The sequence below is a fragment of the Lutjanus erythropterus genome, chromosome 8 (assembly GCF_056507025.1).
Source record: "Lutjanus erythropterus isolate fLutEry1 chromosome 8, fLutEry1.hap2, whole genome shotgun sequence".
In the NCBI taxonomy this organism is placed as follows: Eukaryota; Metazoa; Chordata; class Actinopteri; order Lutjaniformes; family Lutjanidae; genus Lutjanus; species Lutjanus erythropterus.
In genome coordinates this window covers 10,028,621-10,047,672 of record NC_139324.1, presented here as the reverse complement: position 1 = coordinate 10,047,672, position 19,052 = coordinate 10,028,621, and the positions used below count along the sequence as shown (strand labels likewise).

General features: G+C 39.0%; 2 protein-coding genes across 2 annotated transcripts in view; one reads left to right on the top strand and one right to left on the bottom strand.

Moving 5' to 3' along the window:
* Window positions 1-10,595, top strand: part of LOC146322480 (ly6/PLAUR domain-containing protein 1-like) — a 29,316-nt gene extending 18,721 nt beyond the window's left edge. Inside the window, exon 3 of the mRNA XM_084724470.1 lies at window positions 7,643-10,595. Within this exon, the coding sequence (XP_084580596.1) occupies window positions 7,643-7,881 (239 nt within the window). The 3' untranslated portion in view covers window positions 7,882-10,595. The remainder of the gene's footprint in view (window positions 1-7,642) is intronic.
* Window positions 10,596-11,576: 981 nt separating this feature from the next.
* Window positions 11,577-19,052, bottom strand: part of gpr39 (G protein-coupled receptor 39) — a 51,375-nt gene continuing 43,899 nt past the window's right edge. Inside the window, exon 2 of the mRNA XM_084724469.1 lies at window positions 11,577-13,066. Coding sequence (XP_084580595.1) covers window positions 12,564-13,066 — 503 coding nt within the window. The 3' untranslated portion in view covers window positions 11,577-12,563. The remainder of the gene's footprint in view (window positions 13,067-19,052) is intronic.

Sequence of the window (19,052 nt, the reverse complement as noted above, 5' to 3'; positions counted from 1 at the left end):
GGATCATATGATCACTGATGTGTGTGTGAGTGATCAACAGACCTGTATCTTCTCCGAAGCTAATGTCATACTACTAGACTGAGTAGCCTTTTTTGTGCACATTCATGTCTGTATGCTCAAGGACCTCTGTGATTCATAATTTGAGTTTTGAAAAAAAAAAAAATCTTTTTCTATGGCTCCATGCTGGTGACAGCTGTGGCCACAGGCATTATGTTTTTAGGTCATCCCATGCCATCCCTTGTGAATGCAATATCTCAGAAACGCCTTGAGGGGATTTCTTCAAACTTGGAAAAAAAAATATCCACTTGGACTCAAAGATGAGCTGATTAAATTTGGGGATTCAAAGGTCAACGTCACCACGACCTCATGTCCGTCCCATTCTCTTGAAGTCGATATCTCAGGAATGTTTGGAGGGAATTTCTTTAAACTTGGTTCAAACGTCCACTTCAAGGATGAACTGATTTTAGCAGTTAAAGGTAGTTAAAGGTTTTTGGCCATAATTCAAGAATTCACATGCTAATTATGACAAAGTTACACTCAAATATCTAGTAGGATCAAAAGATGAGGGGATGACATTTTATATCCAAAAGCTCTCTGTCAGTCCTCTGTCCTCTTCTGTAAAAATTGTCTCCAAATGAAGACAGCATGTTTCTCACAATTCCTTCAGAGTCAAAGGTCAATATAGTGGTAAGTTATTAGATTCCCTCTGAGTCTGGACAGACATGGATGTAAGGTGTAACTTGACTGGTTGACTTGACAGTAATTCCATGTTTTTTTTTGACTGCTCTGTTTTACACGACCATTGACAGCTGACTTCTCACCTCTCAAGTGATCAACAACTGCTTCAGTTTGAAATCTTGTTTCATCCAGGGACAGTGAATGTGGGAGGTCATGTTAATCTTGGCGAACTTTACAAATATCCGCTGGTAGCGCCTGGAAGTTGTGGTGACATTGCAGGAGGTGTTTAACCATATGTTGCCTGGCAGGGTTCTGAGTGACATGTTCTGGTTTATTTATTTATCTATTTATGATTTATTTGATAGGAATAGATGTAGTATACATAGACAATCTGAAAACAGCCATTCGATGCAAGTGTCATTGTGTCCACAGTGAATCCCTAGAAGGACTTTTATGAAAAAAGAGACTGTAACAGTGAGATAAAAAGATGGTAAACTGAATACAACAAAATATCATAAAATATTTATTTGTCTGTTAAAAATCAAAGGCACAAAATTAGCAAGTTTAAAAGAACACAGAGCACTGATAAATGTCAAACGACAAAAAAGCATGATAAAAAATAAAACATTGAGTAGGTTAATTGAGGCACACATGGATGACATTTAAAAGGGGAACTGGTTTGACTGGTGAAACTCACTGGAAGCTATAATGATTGGTCAAATTTGCAGAAAACTTGTTGTGATGGCAACATGGCAGCTTCCCAGAGGGACTGAATAGATCCTTCTAAATCTCATTCACTGATCCTTTAATTAGCATGAAGAAGCTGAGGAGGAGTTGAAAAAGTGTGTGTGCACGGCTGAGGGTGAGCACACTAATAAATAGCCCATGTGATTGGTAAGTGATTGTTTGAGGTGAGAAAAGCCATCAAATCTGTATTCTCTGACAGTGACACTTCCCACTTTTACTACACCTCATTTTCTACTGACTGCGCGTGTTATCGGCTCTCGCTATTTTCCAATTACTGCTCGAGATAAAAACCAACAGATTATATAGCCATTTACGACCAAAGGATTTTGTTACCTTGAGTGATTTCACATATTTGTCACACAAATTTCTTTTCGCCATAATATCAACGGCATCTTTAAGGTTGGATGACAGAGATGCTCAGAAGTGTGTGCCATCCTTCAAGAGTCTGACAGCTAGAATTAGAGATATAAACACAGTGTGAGTCAGCTTTTAATCTCAAGGCTTTGTGAGGAAACGGGACATTTCTCTCCAGAGCTTTGCAACATTTCACACTGTGTTTCCACTGGATTACTCAACACCTTCTGGGACCTCCACTGGTATTTGCAGTATGTACTGTAAGACATGGGAGGATGCACAATTTAAATGAACATGCAGTTGTTCGGCTGTTTCTGTTGCACTCGGGTGGAGAGGGGAGTCACACATTACAAGGGTTACTGGAAGTTCATGCGTTCATTTCTAAATTTATTTGAAGTAAAATGTCAGCCAAGTGTTAAAGCCTCCCTCCACTAATCTCACAAACAACTTTAGCAAGTTCCAAGTAGAACCACACAAATATTTTTGTGGACGATTATCCATTATCCACCCATCAAAGCTACAGTATGTTGGTCTGTATCAATAGCCATGTATATACTGCAGATTGTTTTTATTTATCTATTTATTCATTTTTATAGGCATCATTTTACTTAAATTTGATCATTTTTCTTGCCAAACTGTCAGGGCCTGTTGCAGTTGACCAAGTTAAATCAAAGCTATTATTTTTGTTATTTGAGCTGTCCCATTATCGTTTCTTTATTTTTAAGGCAGAGGGCAGAAATATTTTATAGCTGCATTGTACAATGAAACCTCCCATCTACACTCTGGCCCACTTGTAAACACTTTTTTTTAATAGTATGTCATACTGAAAAATTGTTTTGAACCACAATGCTATTGCTATTGTATATACATTCATTCGTATTGTCTGTCATAGATAATATTGGGTGTTTGTTTTTTATTAATTTCGGCAGATTTTGAGCAATTATTGGGCTTGAAAACATCAAACCGATCTGGCAACACTGCTGAATATACACACACTGGAGTTTGAGTTCAGTGACTGCCTGCCTCACTGCCTGCCTAATTTTAACTATGACGTGACACATGCAAACAAGAACACAAGTTAATTTTATTATTGCCTTAATTGTGAAATTAAAAAATCAAAGGAGGATACTGCAGCTGTAGCATTGTTGTCAGATATAGATAGATAAATGAATAGATGGATAGATAGGCCGATGGATGGATGTGGATATAGATATATAGAGCTGAGGGTCTTATTTGCCGAACTTCATTGTTGTGCAGATAAGTACATTCTTCTGAGACGGATGCTTCTCGCAGGGGCTTTAAAAATTCAATGCAGTGGAGATGCATTGGAAATGGCTCTAAATATCTAGAGCGTTTGGGGATTTTTCTTTCACAAAACTACACAGAACCCTCACATTCATTTGTGCACAGACTGACTGTAAATAGGACAGAGCTCGGTTGGTGTCAGCGGGGAAAACTTTCAATCATAAATTTTTTATTCACAAAAACTAAGCCTGGAGGTTTTGGAGCTCTTGATGGGCACAGATGGGTGCACAACAAATGATCTGACAAAAGGTTCAAATGAATGTGTAAGAAACTGATGGATAATTAATAAGCAGGAGCTGAATAGCTCTGAATCAAGGACAATACAAAAGATCATGATAGGTTACTTGAGAACAGGCTGCTAGATGCTGAGTTAATACAGTGTCTGAAGGGAATGCAAATGATTCTAGCTAAAAGAGACATTCTGTCCATAGTATAAACACCTGAGGCCAAACTTCTGTATCTCCAGTCATCAAACGCATTAGCTAATTACCAGCAACTGTACAATGTTAGGAACTGGCATTGCTGTGGGATAAAGACACCTGCTTCTGTGAGAATCACATTATTGGATTACTATCAGAGTCTCAGCATAGTTGCGTCTTTATACTCTGCAGCTGTATTATTTACATAACTTACACATGTAGGTGATGATAAATAACACTATCCTTATCCTTTCTGTGATTTTAATCTGATTTTAGTGCATGTTGACATGACATAATAGACCTTTTTCACTGCAGCCATATTGACATATTAGTGCTCATCTGAACATGAGGATGACCCTTCAAAATAAAATTTGATGACGGTAACCTTATCAGACAGTACAACCGCGGTCCGTGTATCTTTTAGTAATTGGATTTTCCGTTCAGAAACGGATATTAAAAAACAAAAAACGAGTGGTTATTTGATTTTTGTTTTAAAATACAAAAATTGAAATTGAAATACAGGGCATTTTTCTTTGTCATGATCAAAAAGGAAAAATGCTTTGATTTTCATTTTCTATTTTGAATAACAAAAAAATAAAATCAGTAAGAGACAGAAACGAAAAAAGTCCCGTTTTTTCTTTGCCTAAGACCGGATGTGGTCATCAGCAAGAGCGCCAAACATGTGCCAGTGTTGTATCCCTTCTGGTTTTCTGGTTTTTAACTAGCTACCGTTTGCGGTTCATGTATTGTGTTACTTTCTGCAGGCATTCATGTAAAATAAATTTCCACATGAAGCTGCTTTGGAGACGTCCTGCCGTCTTCATATATTCAGTTCACTGTCACAATCAGTCAGACAACGACAGATCACACGCTGAACTTGTCGTTTCTGCTCGCATGCAGGCTCAGTGAAGGTCAAGCTGCACTCAAGTCATACAAAGCTTTGAAATCAAACTCCATCACTGCAAAGTAGTATCTAAATTGTTAAGTGAGCTTAAAACGCCATCAATTAACATGTTCTGGTTATTTTGTTGATAAATTGCGCAGAACCAGTTGTTTTAGATGAGCTAAAACAAAATGTTACCTGGATGTTGGTGTAGTTAATCAGTACAAGTTTACCACTAAATAATGTCGTGCTCCAGTGGTTCTTGATGCAGAGAGCTGCATCTGTAACCAGTATTCCTGTTATTCTGGTGAGATCGAGCCCAGTTCAGTGTGATCTTGCAAATATTATATTCTCATAAATTGGTGTTCTCATAGGTGTCTGTCTTGTAGTGCTGCTTATACAATAATTTTTGCCACAGTAGATATGAGATGCAAAAAAAAAATCACCAGTATATATGTTTGTGAATGTGTGACAAATCTGGTGACAGGAGCACACAAAGCTGCTGAACACAAAACATACACACACACTCACTGACGGTAGCCAGATAAAACCAGAAAACCAGAAGGGATACAACACCGACACACATATCTGGTGCTCTTGCTGATGACCACATCCAGTCTTAGGAAATGAAAAAACTGACCTTTTGTCGTTTCTGTCTCTTACTGACTTTATTTTTTGTTATTCGAAATAGAAAATGAAAATCAAAGCATTTTTAATATTTCGCTTATCCCTTTTTGACCATGAAAAGGAAAAAAAACGCTTGTATTTCAATTTCAATTTTTGTATTTTAAAATGAAAATGAAATAACCACTCATTTTTTGTTTTTTAATATCCGTTTCTGAACATTTCTGTTCCAATTTCCAAAAAATTCATGGACCAACCGCCATCATGGATGTTATTTCACCTGCTCTATATGAAGTAACATGTCAAAATGCCAGCTTTGAAAAATGCTTCTTTTCTTAAATTTGTTGAGCAGCCGTCTTTGTAGGTGCCTGGTGCATTGTGGGGATTGTAGTCCAAAGATAGACTTTTTGAAGAAACAGACTCTATATACCAGACTCTGACAAAAACAGTAATGTTACCTCTGCCTTGTGTTATTGTCTGACTTTTGTTTTTTTTAAAGAGTTTTAAAAACTGATCGAGACAGCAGTAGTCCAGAGAGATAAAATGATTACTTTTGTCAATGGAGTCCAGTCACTTTGAACACTATACCATCTGTTTCTGATTAAACAAAATGCTTCTTCTCTTTAAAAAAAAAAAAAAAGATTTATCTCTGTTGTGATCCTTTCTGGAATTTTGTCAGACACTTAAAATAACAAACTGAGCCTGTCAGTGCCAAAAGCACTTTTAGTGGATGCACTTTGACGGTGTGGAGTTGCCCAGAGGGATTACATTCCAGCTCAGTTTTGGTTCTGCTGGCTGCAGCCTCTTTCAATACTCAACCAGTTTCAAAATCTGTTGTCTATTAGTCACTTAGACACAAAAACATGGACAAACATGATCCGGGTCAAAAATACAAAAGTCACCCTTTAATCTTATAACCTTAATTTCTTTACATGTTATTTTTAAAGTGTAAGAGTAATGTTTCAGTGGCTCAAAGGGAAAGAAACCCTGCTACCTGTGCAGCTGACAGCTGGCTGTTTTAGTTTAGCACTTCTGCTGCTAGTTGATTGACTGCTGGTTTCTCTCACAATGCTACCTCAGCGTTTCCCTGCTGCTCCTTAATTTGTATGAGTGACCACCTAATGTATGTTCTCCTTCAGCCTGTCTTTGAAGTGCCACTCTCACTCCCATTCAGAACACTGAGGTTCAAGCTAAAACTAACTGTAATGAAACTCACTGTGCTGCTTGTTAGGACAGCAAGAAGTGTTCTGGCAGCAAAGTAAGCATTAGCCCAATTATACACAGATGTTGAGATGTTAAGATTTTTTTAAGTGGTGTTGTATGAGGTACTTATCCATAGTCAGTGTGTTACCAACTGTAGATGGCGGTTGACACCCCTCCAGTTTGGAGAAGCAGCGTACCGGAAAATGAAGCTGAGCAATGTGCTGCTGTGGACAGGGTCAGCAGGAAAATATATTTTAACCACTGAAACAAAATCGATTGTTGAAGTGCACTATATTTAGATTATTCTCACTACTTAACCTTGGTATCAGGCTGCCTTTTGTGATGGATAACTGCCATTACATAAGTCAAATATAACTCTCTTCAAAGCAACCAGACAAACCAGCCAAAGGCAAAATGTAATCTACTGCCGCATTGGTCGCTTAATTTGTTTGCCATTGCCGACTTTTATGGTAGCACGGCGGTCAAAACACAATCTAAACTAGCCATTAAGGACACCAAAGTCACACAATAATACAAACAAACTAACCGATCAAGGTAGCAGGGGACCAGCAACTCAAGAGTTCTGCCAGGTGAAATTTCTGTTTTTGCCAAAAGGAATCTGGTTGCTTTGAAGAGAGCAATATTTTGAGGTTTCCCATTGGAAAAAGTTTGTCTGATGACAAGGTAAAGCAGTGAAAATATGCTAAATATAGTGTACACAAACTGATATAGATATTTTTCGACATGCTCTTTTTATGCCTCCATGCTGGTGACAGACATGGCCTTGGACATGGTTTTTTGGGGTTGTCCATCTGGCCCATTCTCGTGAACGTGATATCTCAAGAACACCATGATGAAAGTTCATCAATCTTGGCCCAAATTACCACTTTGACTCAAGGATGAACGTTTGGGTTTTGGTGGTCAAACGTAACTGCGATCTCATGTCCATCCATATGTCTATCTCATTCTTGGCAACACAGTATCTATATATAAAACACCTTGACGGAATTTCTTCAAACTCCGCTCTTGGACTCTGTGATGAACTGATTAGAATTTGGTAGTCAGACATCAGACATCAAGGTCACTGTGAACCTCACGTCTATCACGTTCTCATGAATGCAATATCCCTTGATGAAATTCCATTACATCTGGCAGAATCCTCCACCTGGCCGTGTTAGCCATTATCTATTGTAGGTAATACACTGACTATGGATAAATATCTTGTACAACTCCACCTCAAGAATGCAAACTATCCCTTTAAGTTGGGTTTCCCTTCAGAGAACAGAAAAAGAAAGAAGAATAGATCCTCTTTATCCTTAATTACATGCCTTCATCTTACTGTTTCTGTCTTTGTTCTCTCTCACACACACTCACACCCTCTAATCCTCTCATTACGAGCCTAATGCATTCATTTCTATCCTTCTTTCAGGGATACACTACCGCAAATCCTGCGCCTCGTCAGGAGCCTGTCTCATCGCTTCTTCTGGTTACCAGCAGTTCTGCACCGGCAAGCTCAACTCAGTGTGCATCACCTGCTGTAACACGCCGCTGTGTAATGGACCCCGCCAGAAGAAACGACCCCAACCGTCGGCTGCCGTTACCCTGGCCACAACGCAGCTCCCTGTGTTTTCTCTCTCCATCCTCCTGCTGTTCCCCTCTCTGTGCTGACAGACCTTCACACACTGAGTATTGAAAATGTTCTACTACTGACAGTGGGGACAACAACAGGAACTGGAACTGTTATTAACCGAGACAGTGACAAAGACTTAAATGTATATCCTTTGAGGAGTGCGGAAGCTTTGTACAGTATTTGTTCTCTTTACTCCTCGGCTTTGTGTCGCAGCTTGCCTCCAAAAAAAAGCATACACACCGCTGGGAAGATTTTATCATCACATGTGTCACAAACATGAACACGGTGCAGCTACAAGGGGAGCTGGGTAAGGTCAGGTGGAGGACAGTGCCGTGGACAAAACAGCTTCTGGCTATTTTGTTGGGCAGCAGGCACCAGTCGGCACATTCTCATCTGTCTTTATTTACTCACACTACAAGGTCAAATGAGGCGCGTTGCAGGAAATATAGTAAATCCAGATCCATCGTTAATTTTCTGAGCGTTAGGAAGAGCGCTCAATAATGAAAATTAGTCTCAATCAATCTGAAATTATTGTTTTGCTGTATTTATACACAGAAATGGACAATGTGTGGTGTGTGACAATGATACTGTTAAATGATTCTGGATAGAAAAGTGCTGTCAGGGAAAAAGGTATAAAAGAAAAAACATCTGCCAGTGATAAGATTAAAGCCACCTACAGGCATCACAGTGACAGCTCTCTGCTACAGCCAGTAATACACAGTGAAAGACATAAAAAAGTTCAGTTTGTGTTCCTCCACTACTTCTGTAAAAACCATCGCTGTGTGCTCACAAATATTGTACATTGAGCTACAAGAGCATGTTGAAATACACAAACCTGTTTCAAAGTACTTACCCCATCTTCATTGCATCCCTGCTGACTGAAATGAGAACCGTTTGCATTGAGATGGAGAATCATGTGGTGCAATGAGGGGCATCTAGAGTGGTTTAATGTTGCTGACTGTCCAGGATGCTGGACTATAGGGGTGTCACGTTTCAATTTGACTTTCAATTTCAAGGTCACAATTCGATTTTTCTATTTTAAAAAGATTCGGTAAAGCTTCACTTTCCAGGTCCCATAATTTCATGGTAAATAGGTGGTAATTACCAAGTAATAAATTTAATTTTTCTTAAAAATTACCCCCAGATTGCCCCCAAATTACCGACAAATTTCATGGTTAATTATGTGATAATAACCAAATACCTTTTTCATGTAGTGGGTGGTAATTACCAAGTAACGTAGTTGAAATTTCTTGGAAATTACCCACAGATTTCATGGTTAAGTATGTGATAATTAGTAAGTACCATTTTCATATAGTTGGTGGTTATTACAAAGCAACATACTTGAAATTTCTCTGAATTTACCCACAAATTATCCCCAGATTTCATGGTAAGAACGTGATAATTGGCTCATTGGTGTTTCTGATAAATTTCAGTTGGGATACTTGCTAATTATGACATAATTATAACATATTTACCGTGCAATTTGGAGGTAATTTGGAGGTAATTTGTGGGTAATTTCTAAGAAATTTCAAATATATTACTTGGTAATTGCCACCTATTTACCATGAAATTATGGGAGCTGGATATTGAAGCATTACCACAGACTGATTTTCGTGCAGATGGCTGTGCTGTTGATTGGCTATCTATATTTGATTTGTTAAGATCAACAGATCATTGGTTTGAAGCCTTCACAAGCATCATTTACATTTTCAAATTCTTCATATTTGTTCTTTAAAAAGATCTATATGGTATGAAGTGTGATATTATGGCCGTTAAGCTGCAAGCAGGTGGGGGTGGAGAGAAAAAACACACAAGGATAATCACTGATTCTACCTTTTCAGTTCCATTATCAAAATTGAAAGCTTATTTTAATCGATTTTTGAGTTGATGTTGAAATTGTGACACCTCTACTGGACTATGCCAACTTTTTGTGGGTTTTGCCTCTCAGTTACTTTAGAAAGAGACTTTATGGAGCTGAAAGTACTGCTAAAGTTTTGTTTTTTTTAAATTGAAGTTATTTTTGTAATGCTAGTATCCAGTTGTTAGCGATCACTGTATGGTAAGACATCAGTATGCATACATTGACAGAGATTATTTTCTTGTCAAATCAATTATGACATGAGATAATGTGAGGTGGTAAACTTGCGAGAAGTTGGTGTCCATCAAAATGTAACATTCTGCTGCTTTTGCTGTGGTTGGTTTTGAGGTGACCTGAAACTTAAAGGTGCCCTGTGGAGTTTTCTTGTGAGCAAACACAATAATGTTTACATTTAGTTTGTTTGTCCTTGATGTTTAATGTGGCGAATGCTTTCCCTTATCCATGTTTACTCTAGCAAGCGGTCCTCTTCTCTATGAATTTTGTGGATTTAGTGCCACCTGCAGTGGAATTAGTGTTGTCACAATACCAAAATTTTGACTTTGACATCAATACCAAAACGATACTTGAGACTGGAACAATACTTGTTTGATACTCAATACCTAACAGATCAGAAATAGAACTTTCACTAGGTACATTAACCCTGGATGTGATGCTGCAAAACAAGGAGACCCACGGAGTTTACATGTTACTGTTTACAAGTGACACATGGCAAGTGCTATTAGCACTCGGCTATTTAGCTATTTTTAAAGGCACCAAAACGAGACCCCAAAACAACTGTAGCTTAAGTTGTCACCGGTGATATTTATGAAGTGCAAGTTAAAAATATTAAACTTCTTAGAACTTAGAAAAGTATTTGCGTGTATTGCAGGGTTCGGATTGGGCTGAGCAGATGAACAGAGCCGCTGCTCACCAACAGACAGCTGCTGAGCACTGGGGAGCTTCGGAGGAGAGAGCCAGGGGCAAAGACAAAACCACCCAGAGTCATATCAGATTCTGCTCTGATCCAATGTACTTTATTTCATGAATACACAAATGTAGAGACAGCAAGGGGGAGGGAATAATAGAAAAAGCAGAGTCTCTTGAGTGCACAGGTCAGTCAGAGGCTGAACTGAACAGACACACTTGGTGAAAATTCACTTCGTTTTCACACTAATATTGACCCACAAAAAGAACGTTGAGTGCAGAATGTTGGGAAATTCTAATACTGGACCATTTTTAATAAAAAAAAAATATTGAAAAAGAACTTACATTTTGATATACTCTGGAACACCATGAACCCACACCACATAGCTTGCATGTCACAAAAGCATTAAGGAAACTGAATACCTAATTATTCTAACATGGCCCCATGTTCATATTACGACAGCAGCCGTAGTTATTATGACGCTAGTGAACAAGAAAGTCAGGTGATGTTGTTATTAGGGCTGCCCCTGACTAATGGTTTTCCACAATGACTAGTAGTCGTTAATTCAAGCCAACAGTCGACCAGTCGTCACACATTTATTATATTAATTTAATTATTTAAATAATTGCATTGCATTGCAATTATCCAAGTGGACTAAAGAACTTTAAATGTCATACCTTCAACCTTCATACCTTTGTCCGACGGTCTGAACCATAAAACCACAAAATTTTTTCACACTAGAAACAAACCGAACCATTGTTCATTTTGAACAAGGTAGGTGTGAAAATGCCGAAAGACACTGCATTGACTATTAGGGGACAGCCCTAGTTGACTTTAACACATGAGATCGCTGTTTGTTTCCCAGTTTATACCAAGACCATGATCATTTCCCAACCTTAACTACATGTTTATAACTATAACCATGATGAAGACAGCTCACTAACGTTAGCGACACCGAACCATCTTGTCTCTTTAGTAAGTACTTATTATCACTATAAAAGTCATCTTTTCTGTCTTTGTTGACCAATGACACACTGACACCATTAAATGGATTTATTTTTTAAAAATGACTTGGAACAGTTTTAAAAATGACTTGGAACAGTTTTGGAAGGCACTTACTGTCATCCTTAAGTGTGCAATAAATGAACTTTCTTTAACAACAACATGTAAGGTCAGTTAACATGTCAGCCATCATCAGGACATCTGGTTATTCACTGAAGGCCACAGTTCATGAAAGTTTCTTACTGGGTACACACACTGTAACAGTGTGATAGGCTTGCTTACAAATTTGATGGACCGAAAGGGTCAAATTCTGAACATACAAAGAGTCATTTCAGTTTGTGATACTTGAAATGTTATTCATAATTTTGCAGTCATCCCTTTTGTAATGAGTGTGTATTGGGGGGAAAAGTCTTTTCGGGCCAGTGCACATCAGCTGACATGCTATTCCAACTGTGGCCACCCTGCCAAAATCGCCTTGCAGCTCAGTGCTGTTCCTGGGTGCTTACTGTATGCAATACACATTTGCAGCTCTTCTCTTTGCAGTCTATAACGTGTCATTCGTGTCCTTATGACTGTACACATATGTCCTAAAGCATGAGGTGCACATTAAAACAGTGCTCCACTAGTGGTCAGAAACTCCACTGGGTACCTTTAACTTTAACTTGAGCTGTGGGGTCTTCATGCTTAACTGAATATTTGAGCTTTGTATGATAATTTTCTGAACAATTTTCAGAAACTTTAAATTAAATGTCTCTTTGGGGAGTCTTATCAACTTGCTATTGTGCCAAATTGTCAGCTGAGCTTGATCTGTCCTGACTTAACACTTTGTACTGTGTTTACTGTGTATAAGGGATATATTTGTTTCTGATGGCACAGCACAAGTATCCTTGGTTTGTTTTTACTGTTCACTGTGTTGCATTAAATTGTACAGCACATTATACTTCAGTCTCTGATGCTACAGTTGTCTTTGTTGTGTGAATTGAGTCAGACTGTTCAGTCAGGCTGAGGGACGTTAGATTATCTGAGGCCACTCCCGAGTCACTTTGCTGCTGAAATGTTGTAAAGGTTGGAGGGGTTTTCTCTTGTGCAAGGGTGGAGCGGCTGGCCTTGTTTCGACGGAAAGACTTTATAAGCAGAGGCTGGAGGGAGCGTGCAGAAACAGCGCGTGAGCTCCGCACGTTGCGTTTGTTAACGTGCTCGATGGTGAGGTGGCACCGCAGCACCTGGATGAAAACCTCCCGGAACTGTCTGGAGGAGAGATTGTAGAGGAACGGGTTGATGACGGAGCTGAGGTAAAAGAAGGTGTCTGCCACAGGGTGGAGGGTGACGTAGCTCCGGAAGTAGGAAGTCGTCCAGCGGGACTTGGGCACGGCGGCCATCATGAGACGACGAATCTGGTTGGGAAGCCAGCACACCATCAAGGATCCCACAATGAGACCTGAGGAAAAATCAGAAACACAAAAGATGAAAAGAGAGAAGGGAACACTTAGAGAGAGGGACAGCTGAGAGAAAATACGTTATTACAGGAAGAGATTGATATTTTGTAGAAATCCTCTTACTGCTTTCTTTCAGAGAAGACCGCTACTACTCTTACATTTGTATACTAAATACAGCAGAAACCACTTATACTGATCACATCTGTCTGGGTCGAATTAATCAGTATAAGCAGATGATTAATATAACCAATTTTTCTCTCTTTTTTAAAATTTCCTACACAGTATATCTCTCTGCTCCTCCAGTCCAGTGGGTGGCAGTAAAACCTGATGAAAAGCTTCTGTGCTCTGAACGATGGGGGGCACTAAAAATGAACCCCCTAAAAAAGACATTTAAGCTCCTTGCCAGTTGTGTGATTTAGTATCCCACTGTGATGACATCACAAATTTTTTAATTGCTTTTTTTCAGCTCCAGATAAGTTTTACAAATACAAAACCTCCTTGGATCAAAAATAAATAGAAGAATCATAACTGAACTTGTTTGCAGTTTGAGGCGTCCTGTCAACAGTTTTACATACGTCTCTTTAATAATGGTGGCTTATGTAAGAAAAATCATAGACTCAATAGGGCTTTGCCGCTCCACCTTTCCATCAATTTCTTGCGGTACTGCATTAAAAACTTCCCCATCGACCCAAATGCATTTTCCCCCACAGGACACCATTATAAAAGAGACGTGTGTAAAACTGTTGCCTTGACACCTCAAACTGTAAACATGGTCAGTTGTGACTCTTTCTGTTATGGATTTTTGATCTATGGAGTGTTTATATTTGTAAAACTTTTCTCGGGCCAAAAAAAAACCCCATTTAAAATCTGTGATGTCATCACAATGTAAAGTCTTTGTGCTAAGCAGGAAACACAACTGCGCATATTCAGTGAGCTGTATAACCAGGAAATAAACCTGGAAGCTAGAAACCTGTTTTGGCTTATGTGCCAGATGAGCAGGTCTCAGTGAGCTCCTTGCAAACATCTAGTTCCTTTTAGTATATCTGCAGGGAAAATGATTTGGAAGGAAGGATGTTCTGTTTTTTGCTGCAATGCCATGAGAAGCTGTTAGAAAAACTGGCAGTAAGGCTGAGTGTTAATGCCATGTCTCGGTTTGATTATTAAATCCATTTTCAACATCTAAAATGCTAAATCAACCCTGCAGTGATTTATAGCAGTTTCTGCCTTGATGACTTTCTTTTTTGCGTCATGATTTCAACTGGCATGCTGCACCAGCTGGAAGCAGGTGGGTTATCATGGGTTATCAACAGTCTCATGGGAGTAAAGTTGAAAAAAAAAAAAACAAAGCTGAAGAAGAAGAATTACTGTTTTAAAATTACAGCACTTGTATAGGAATGATTCTGTCCCAAACTTTTTGATCCATATAAGCTAGAGCACGAGATGGGGTTAGCTTAGCTTAGTCTAAAGACCAGAAACAAGAGAAAACAACTAGCTTAGCTGGCTAATTAACAAATGGATATCCCATTTGATTAATATGTAAATGCACATATGTGTGAGACTGTTTCTTAGCTGGGGGCAGTGACTTCCTGCAGTTTTGAACAGAGCTAGGATAAAATGCATGCTAGCCATAAAACATGATTTGTTTTTTGTATAGATTAAGCAAACATGTCAATTAGTGAGTTTGAGAAACAGCCAGCATAGCTGTTTCTCTCTGTGTCTAGTCTTTATGCTCAGCTAAGCTAAAGTCTTCTGGCTGTTGTCTCATATTAAGTGTCCGTGTCAGCAAGTAACAGAATAGAGCTGTATTTCTTGAAATGTCAAGCTATTCCTGTAGGGAAATAATACAAGAACACCAAGGGAGGGTTACAGTTGTGCTGCAGTTAGTTTGTATAATGAGCAAGCACTAGAAGTCATGACCCATAATGGTCACACTGGCCTCTGCATACAGCACTTATCAATGAAAGTCCAGTTTTCTGCCCCATCTGCAGTCTGTTTAGTGTTTTGTGAGTCAGTGTGAACTCAACTTGTGGGAGTAGAGCTGAAGTTGAGGGCTGAACAGCGGCACAATCAGTGCAATTTTTCAGTGATTGTTGGCATCAGGTTGGCTGCCAAGGTCTGTTTGGCTCTTCTCCTTCTATCACTGAACTTAATTAATTATCACTTCTTACACCAGGCATCAGTTTACCAGAGTTTTTTTCTCCTCTCAAATGTCATCTGTGATAAGGTGCTGTATTAACTCCCTGCAATTCTGAACCCTCTGCACAATGACGCCCGTCTGTTCTTGAAGTCCTGACATCAGTTTCCTCCAGACTGTCGTCTTCTATCACCAAACTGTCACAGCCCGGCGCTGCAGACAGCATCCCTCTTCCCCTTTGGAGGGAAGAAGACGGGCTGATTTAAACAGACATGATTGAAATCAGGCTCATCATACCTGCTGATGTTTTATTCTTCCCAATCTGTTCCTATCTCTAAGTGTGTAAGTGCTCCCAAAACGACCCACAGTGCCTGCCTGCATGTGCACTTTTGAGTACATGATTTTCCACTGATTCACAAATGTGAATCCCGGTGCACTGACCCTCAGGACACCGGGCGTTGTCTCTGACTACTAATCCAGCCCGCTGATTTATCTCATCTGTCATGTCTGAGTCATGTGCTTACTCTTTGGGAGGACTAACATATCCTCATTCTCTAATCTGCTGTTTATCCAATTGCCCTGCAGTGTTTTTAATGGGAATTGCGCAGTGACCAAACAGCCTTTCAAATTCACAAAATTATCTGGCTTGAGACATCATTTCCTGCTGTGGAACACAGATACCAACGCATTTATTTAGACTACGCCGTCCAAGAACACTGAGGGGATGATTTATCCCAGTGTTGCTTGTGGAAAAACACTGCACAAAGAGACAAATGCAGATGTAAAATCCCTTTTAATGTTTGTTTAGTGTAGTGGTTCTCAGTCTTTTTTTTTTTTTTTTTTTTGGCATACCTCCCTTCAGAAGCCAAAAAAAGTTCACACCCTCCACCACACAGAGTTTTCATGTATCTGTGATTTACTAGCTTATTTCTTTTTCTGACAACTTTTTACTTTTACTTCCTACATTTTAACACAAATATCTCTACTTTCTACTTACACTTTCAAAACAGGCTTGTTACTTTAGTTTTAATGCAAGACGAAAACAACATAAAAAGACAAAAATGACACAAGAAGGTATAACGACACCTTCACACAATGTAAAAGCTGCAACAAAACAAAAATAACATAAAAGGTGCAAGACATAACAAGACAAAAACGATCATTTAAAATGAAAATGACAAAAAAATATAAGCTTTACCTGAGTAAAGAAGTTGAATCAGTGCTTCTATTTTTACCTTTCTAAAAGCAAGTATCTGTACTACTACTTGAGTAAAGAATGTGCATACTTTTGCCACCTCTCCAAATTATTAACAGTAATTGGAGAAGCAGATGATTAAAAAGAAGGATTCAAAATGTGTGCAAATGCATGAACATCCATGCATGTTCGTGTGCATGTTTGTGCACATGTGCAAGTGCCTCTTCGTCCTCCCTGTTTCCTGCGTTTTCAAGATGGCAGCCTGGTGAGTAACTTTATCATATTACTGCTAAACGGTTACTAATTCATGTCTCTGACAACAATTTGGGGAAGAAATAGGTGATGCAGTAACTGAGCCATTTCTGATCAACACGGCCTGGTTGACCGTCTGATCTGAGTTTCAGGATTCCCCATTGCAAACAGTCATGTCAATTTTTAAACTCTCGCAGAATTTCTACACGTTGTTTGTTTACTACACGCATTGTACAAACTAATTATGTTTTGTAATATGATAACACTTTCTTTAAGATCTGTCATAAAAAACACTTGTTTAGAATTAGAGAAAGATCATGGATTGAGCTACAGACAGCCAAAATGACAGCTACCTAGTTACAATCTGTCATGTCGCCATGGCAATTTCAGACACTCTGTTTGCCACTTCACGCAGTGAAGTCAGTCCTCCTGATCAGTGCTCCTGATCAATCAGTCCTCTCCTTTGGTCCAGACTGAAATATCTCGTCACTTATTTGATGGATTGCTGTAAAGGTTTGTGGAGACATTCGTGATCTGTAGAGGACGTCTCCCAGTGACTCGTGACTTTTCCACTACAGCAGAGGTTTTCAGCAGACGTGAGGTGAAGACTGCAAGGCGCATGCTGCCCTTCTAAAACCAACTGGCCAATTTATCAACACCGTCTGCTCTTGGAGCTGCAGCAGTGGCTGTGACACACAGCTCATGGAGGCAATTGTGGTACTTTAAAATCTCACTGACCCAATTTGTGCCAAAATTGGTACTTTGGTGTCAACACACGCTCAATACTCATATTTTTAGATTCAGTGTTCCTTGATATCATTATCTTATGTGTCCATTGTCAATATACATCCATAAAACTATAACTCCAAAACTTGCCTGAGAAGGATCACATTTTAAAGTTTTCTTCAGTATCAAAGTAATAGTGATCTAAGTTTAAAGCCTGGCTCTACAGGCTGTTTTTGTCTCATTCCTCACTCAGCTCAGAGCTCTCGGCTCTTGATGTGTGGGTGTGCTGTGCTGCTGGATGAGAGCGTGTTGCAGAGCGGCGCCTGTCGCTCTGCAGACCACTACATTAGCAAAATAAAATAACAAATAAGCCCAAAAAGTACAACCAGTGATTCAGCTCTCGCTGACAGGCGATCACCCCATTGCTAAGCCCCGCCCTCTTTAGTTACTGTTTCATTCTCAGTGCATACATGCCATTCACGGTGACAACAGTTGCAGATTTAACATCAAATTTGGGAGTAACTGTTAGAACATGAGGTCTTTGATTCCACAGAGAAGCAAATAAAAGCCTTTATTCATATTGTAGCTGATGACTGTGGATTTTCTCTAAAAAGATGACTCTTGCTTTCAGATTTCATAACTATAACTGGCTAATCTAAGATAATGCCAATGGTTAAACTCATTGAGTTGATTCAGAAGTCTGCTCTTGTGTTTTACATTTTCAAAGACTACATAAAAGACGCCATCGTCCAGACTCATGAAACACTGATAAAGGCTCTTCTTAGAGCCCCATACACGTCGCTTCAACGTGTAGATAAAAGAAAAGCTTGACAGACCCTGGTTACAGTTGCTAATCTATGATTGGACAGTTGCAGGAGGGGCTTTGCAAAGGGTGAATTTAGAGATATCTACAATTCACTTTTGATGTGATACAATTCTAAATTGACATATCCATAATGTAATACTGACTAGTGGCTATTCTAATTAATGACAGAGTTCAATTCTCACTAGCCAAAATATTAATTGTTCATATCAACGATGCTATTATTTCTGAGTTCGAGATATCTAAAGTTCAAGTCTGACTAATCAAAATTAAATTATTGATGTCGGCTTTAAATTGTAACTAGTAAGAATGTAATTCAGATATCTGTGGAGAGATTTCTATAATAGCATTGTAACTATAATCAGACAAGTAATAATTATATTTGAGATGTCTATAGTTCCTTTTATGATTAGTCAGGACTGAATTTTAAGTATTAAAAAGGAATTTCCACTAATTAAAATGTTATTGTAAATATATTCAGTGTATATAAAATATGCTATAGGACGACATATCTGAAATGGTTTTTCAGGTCATTTCCACTAGTGAATACTAAACTGCTCCTATTCAGTCCAAATGATGAAATGTAAAAGGGACTTGCCATATATTTTTCACACTGCGATGTGGCCACATGACAACATAAACACAGCTGCAGAGTGGAGCCAGAGGCCAGTCCATCAGCCTGCCAGTGTGACGTAAGCCTGCTATAGCTTGTTAGGAAAGATCAGTCGTTACCAGAGCGATGCATGTTGTTGCTTAGCAGGGTCACACGCCTCACCATTACACATTTGGTTTCTGGCACATTTTAACAATGGAAACAAGGGGTAAGGACAGCAAGATCATCTGCTTTGCTCCAACGTA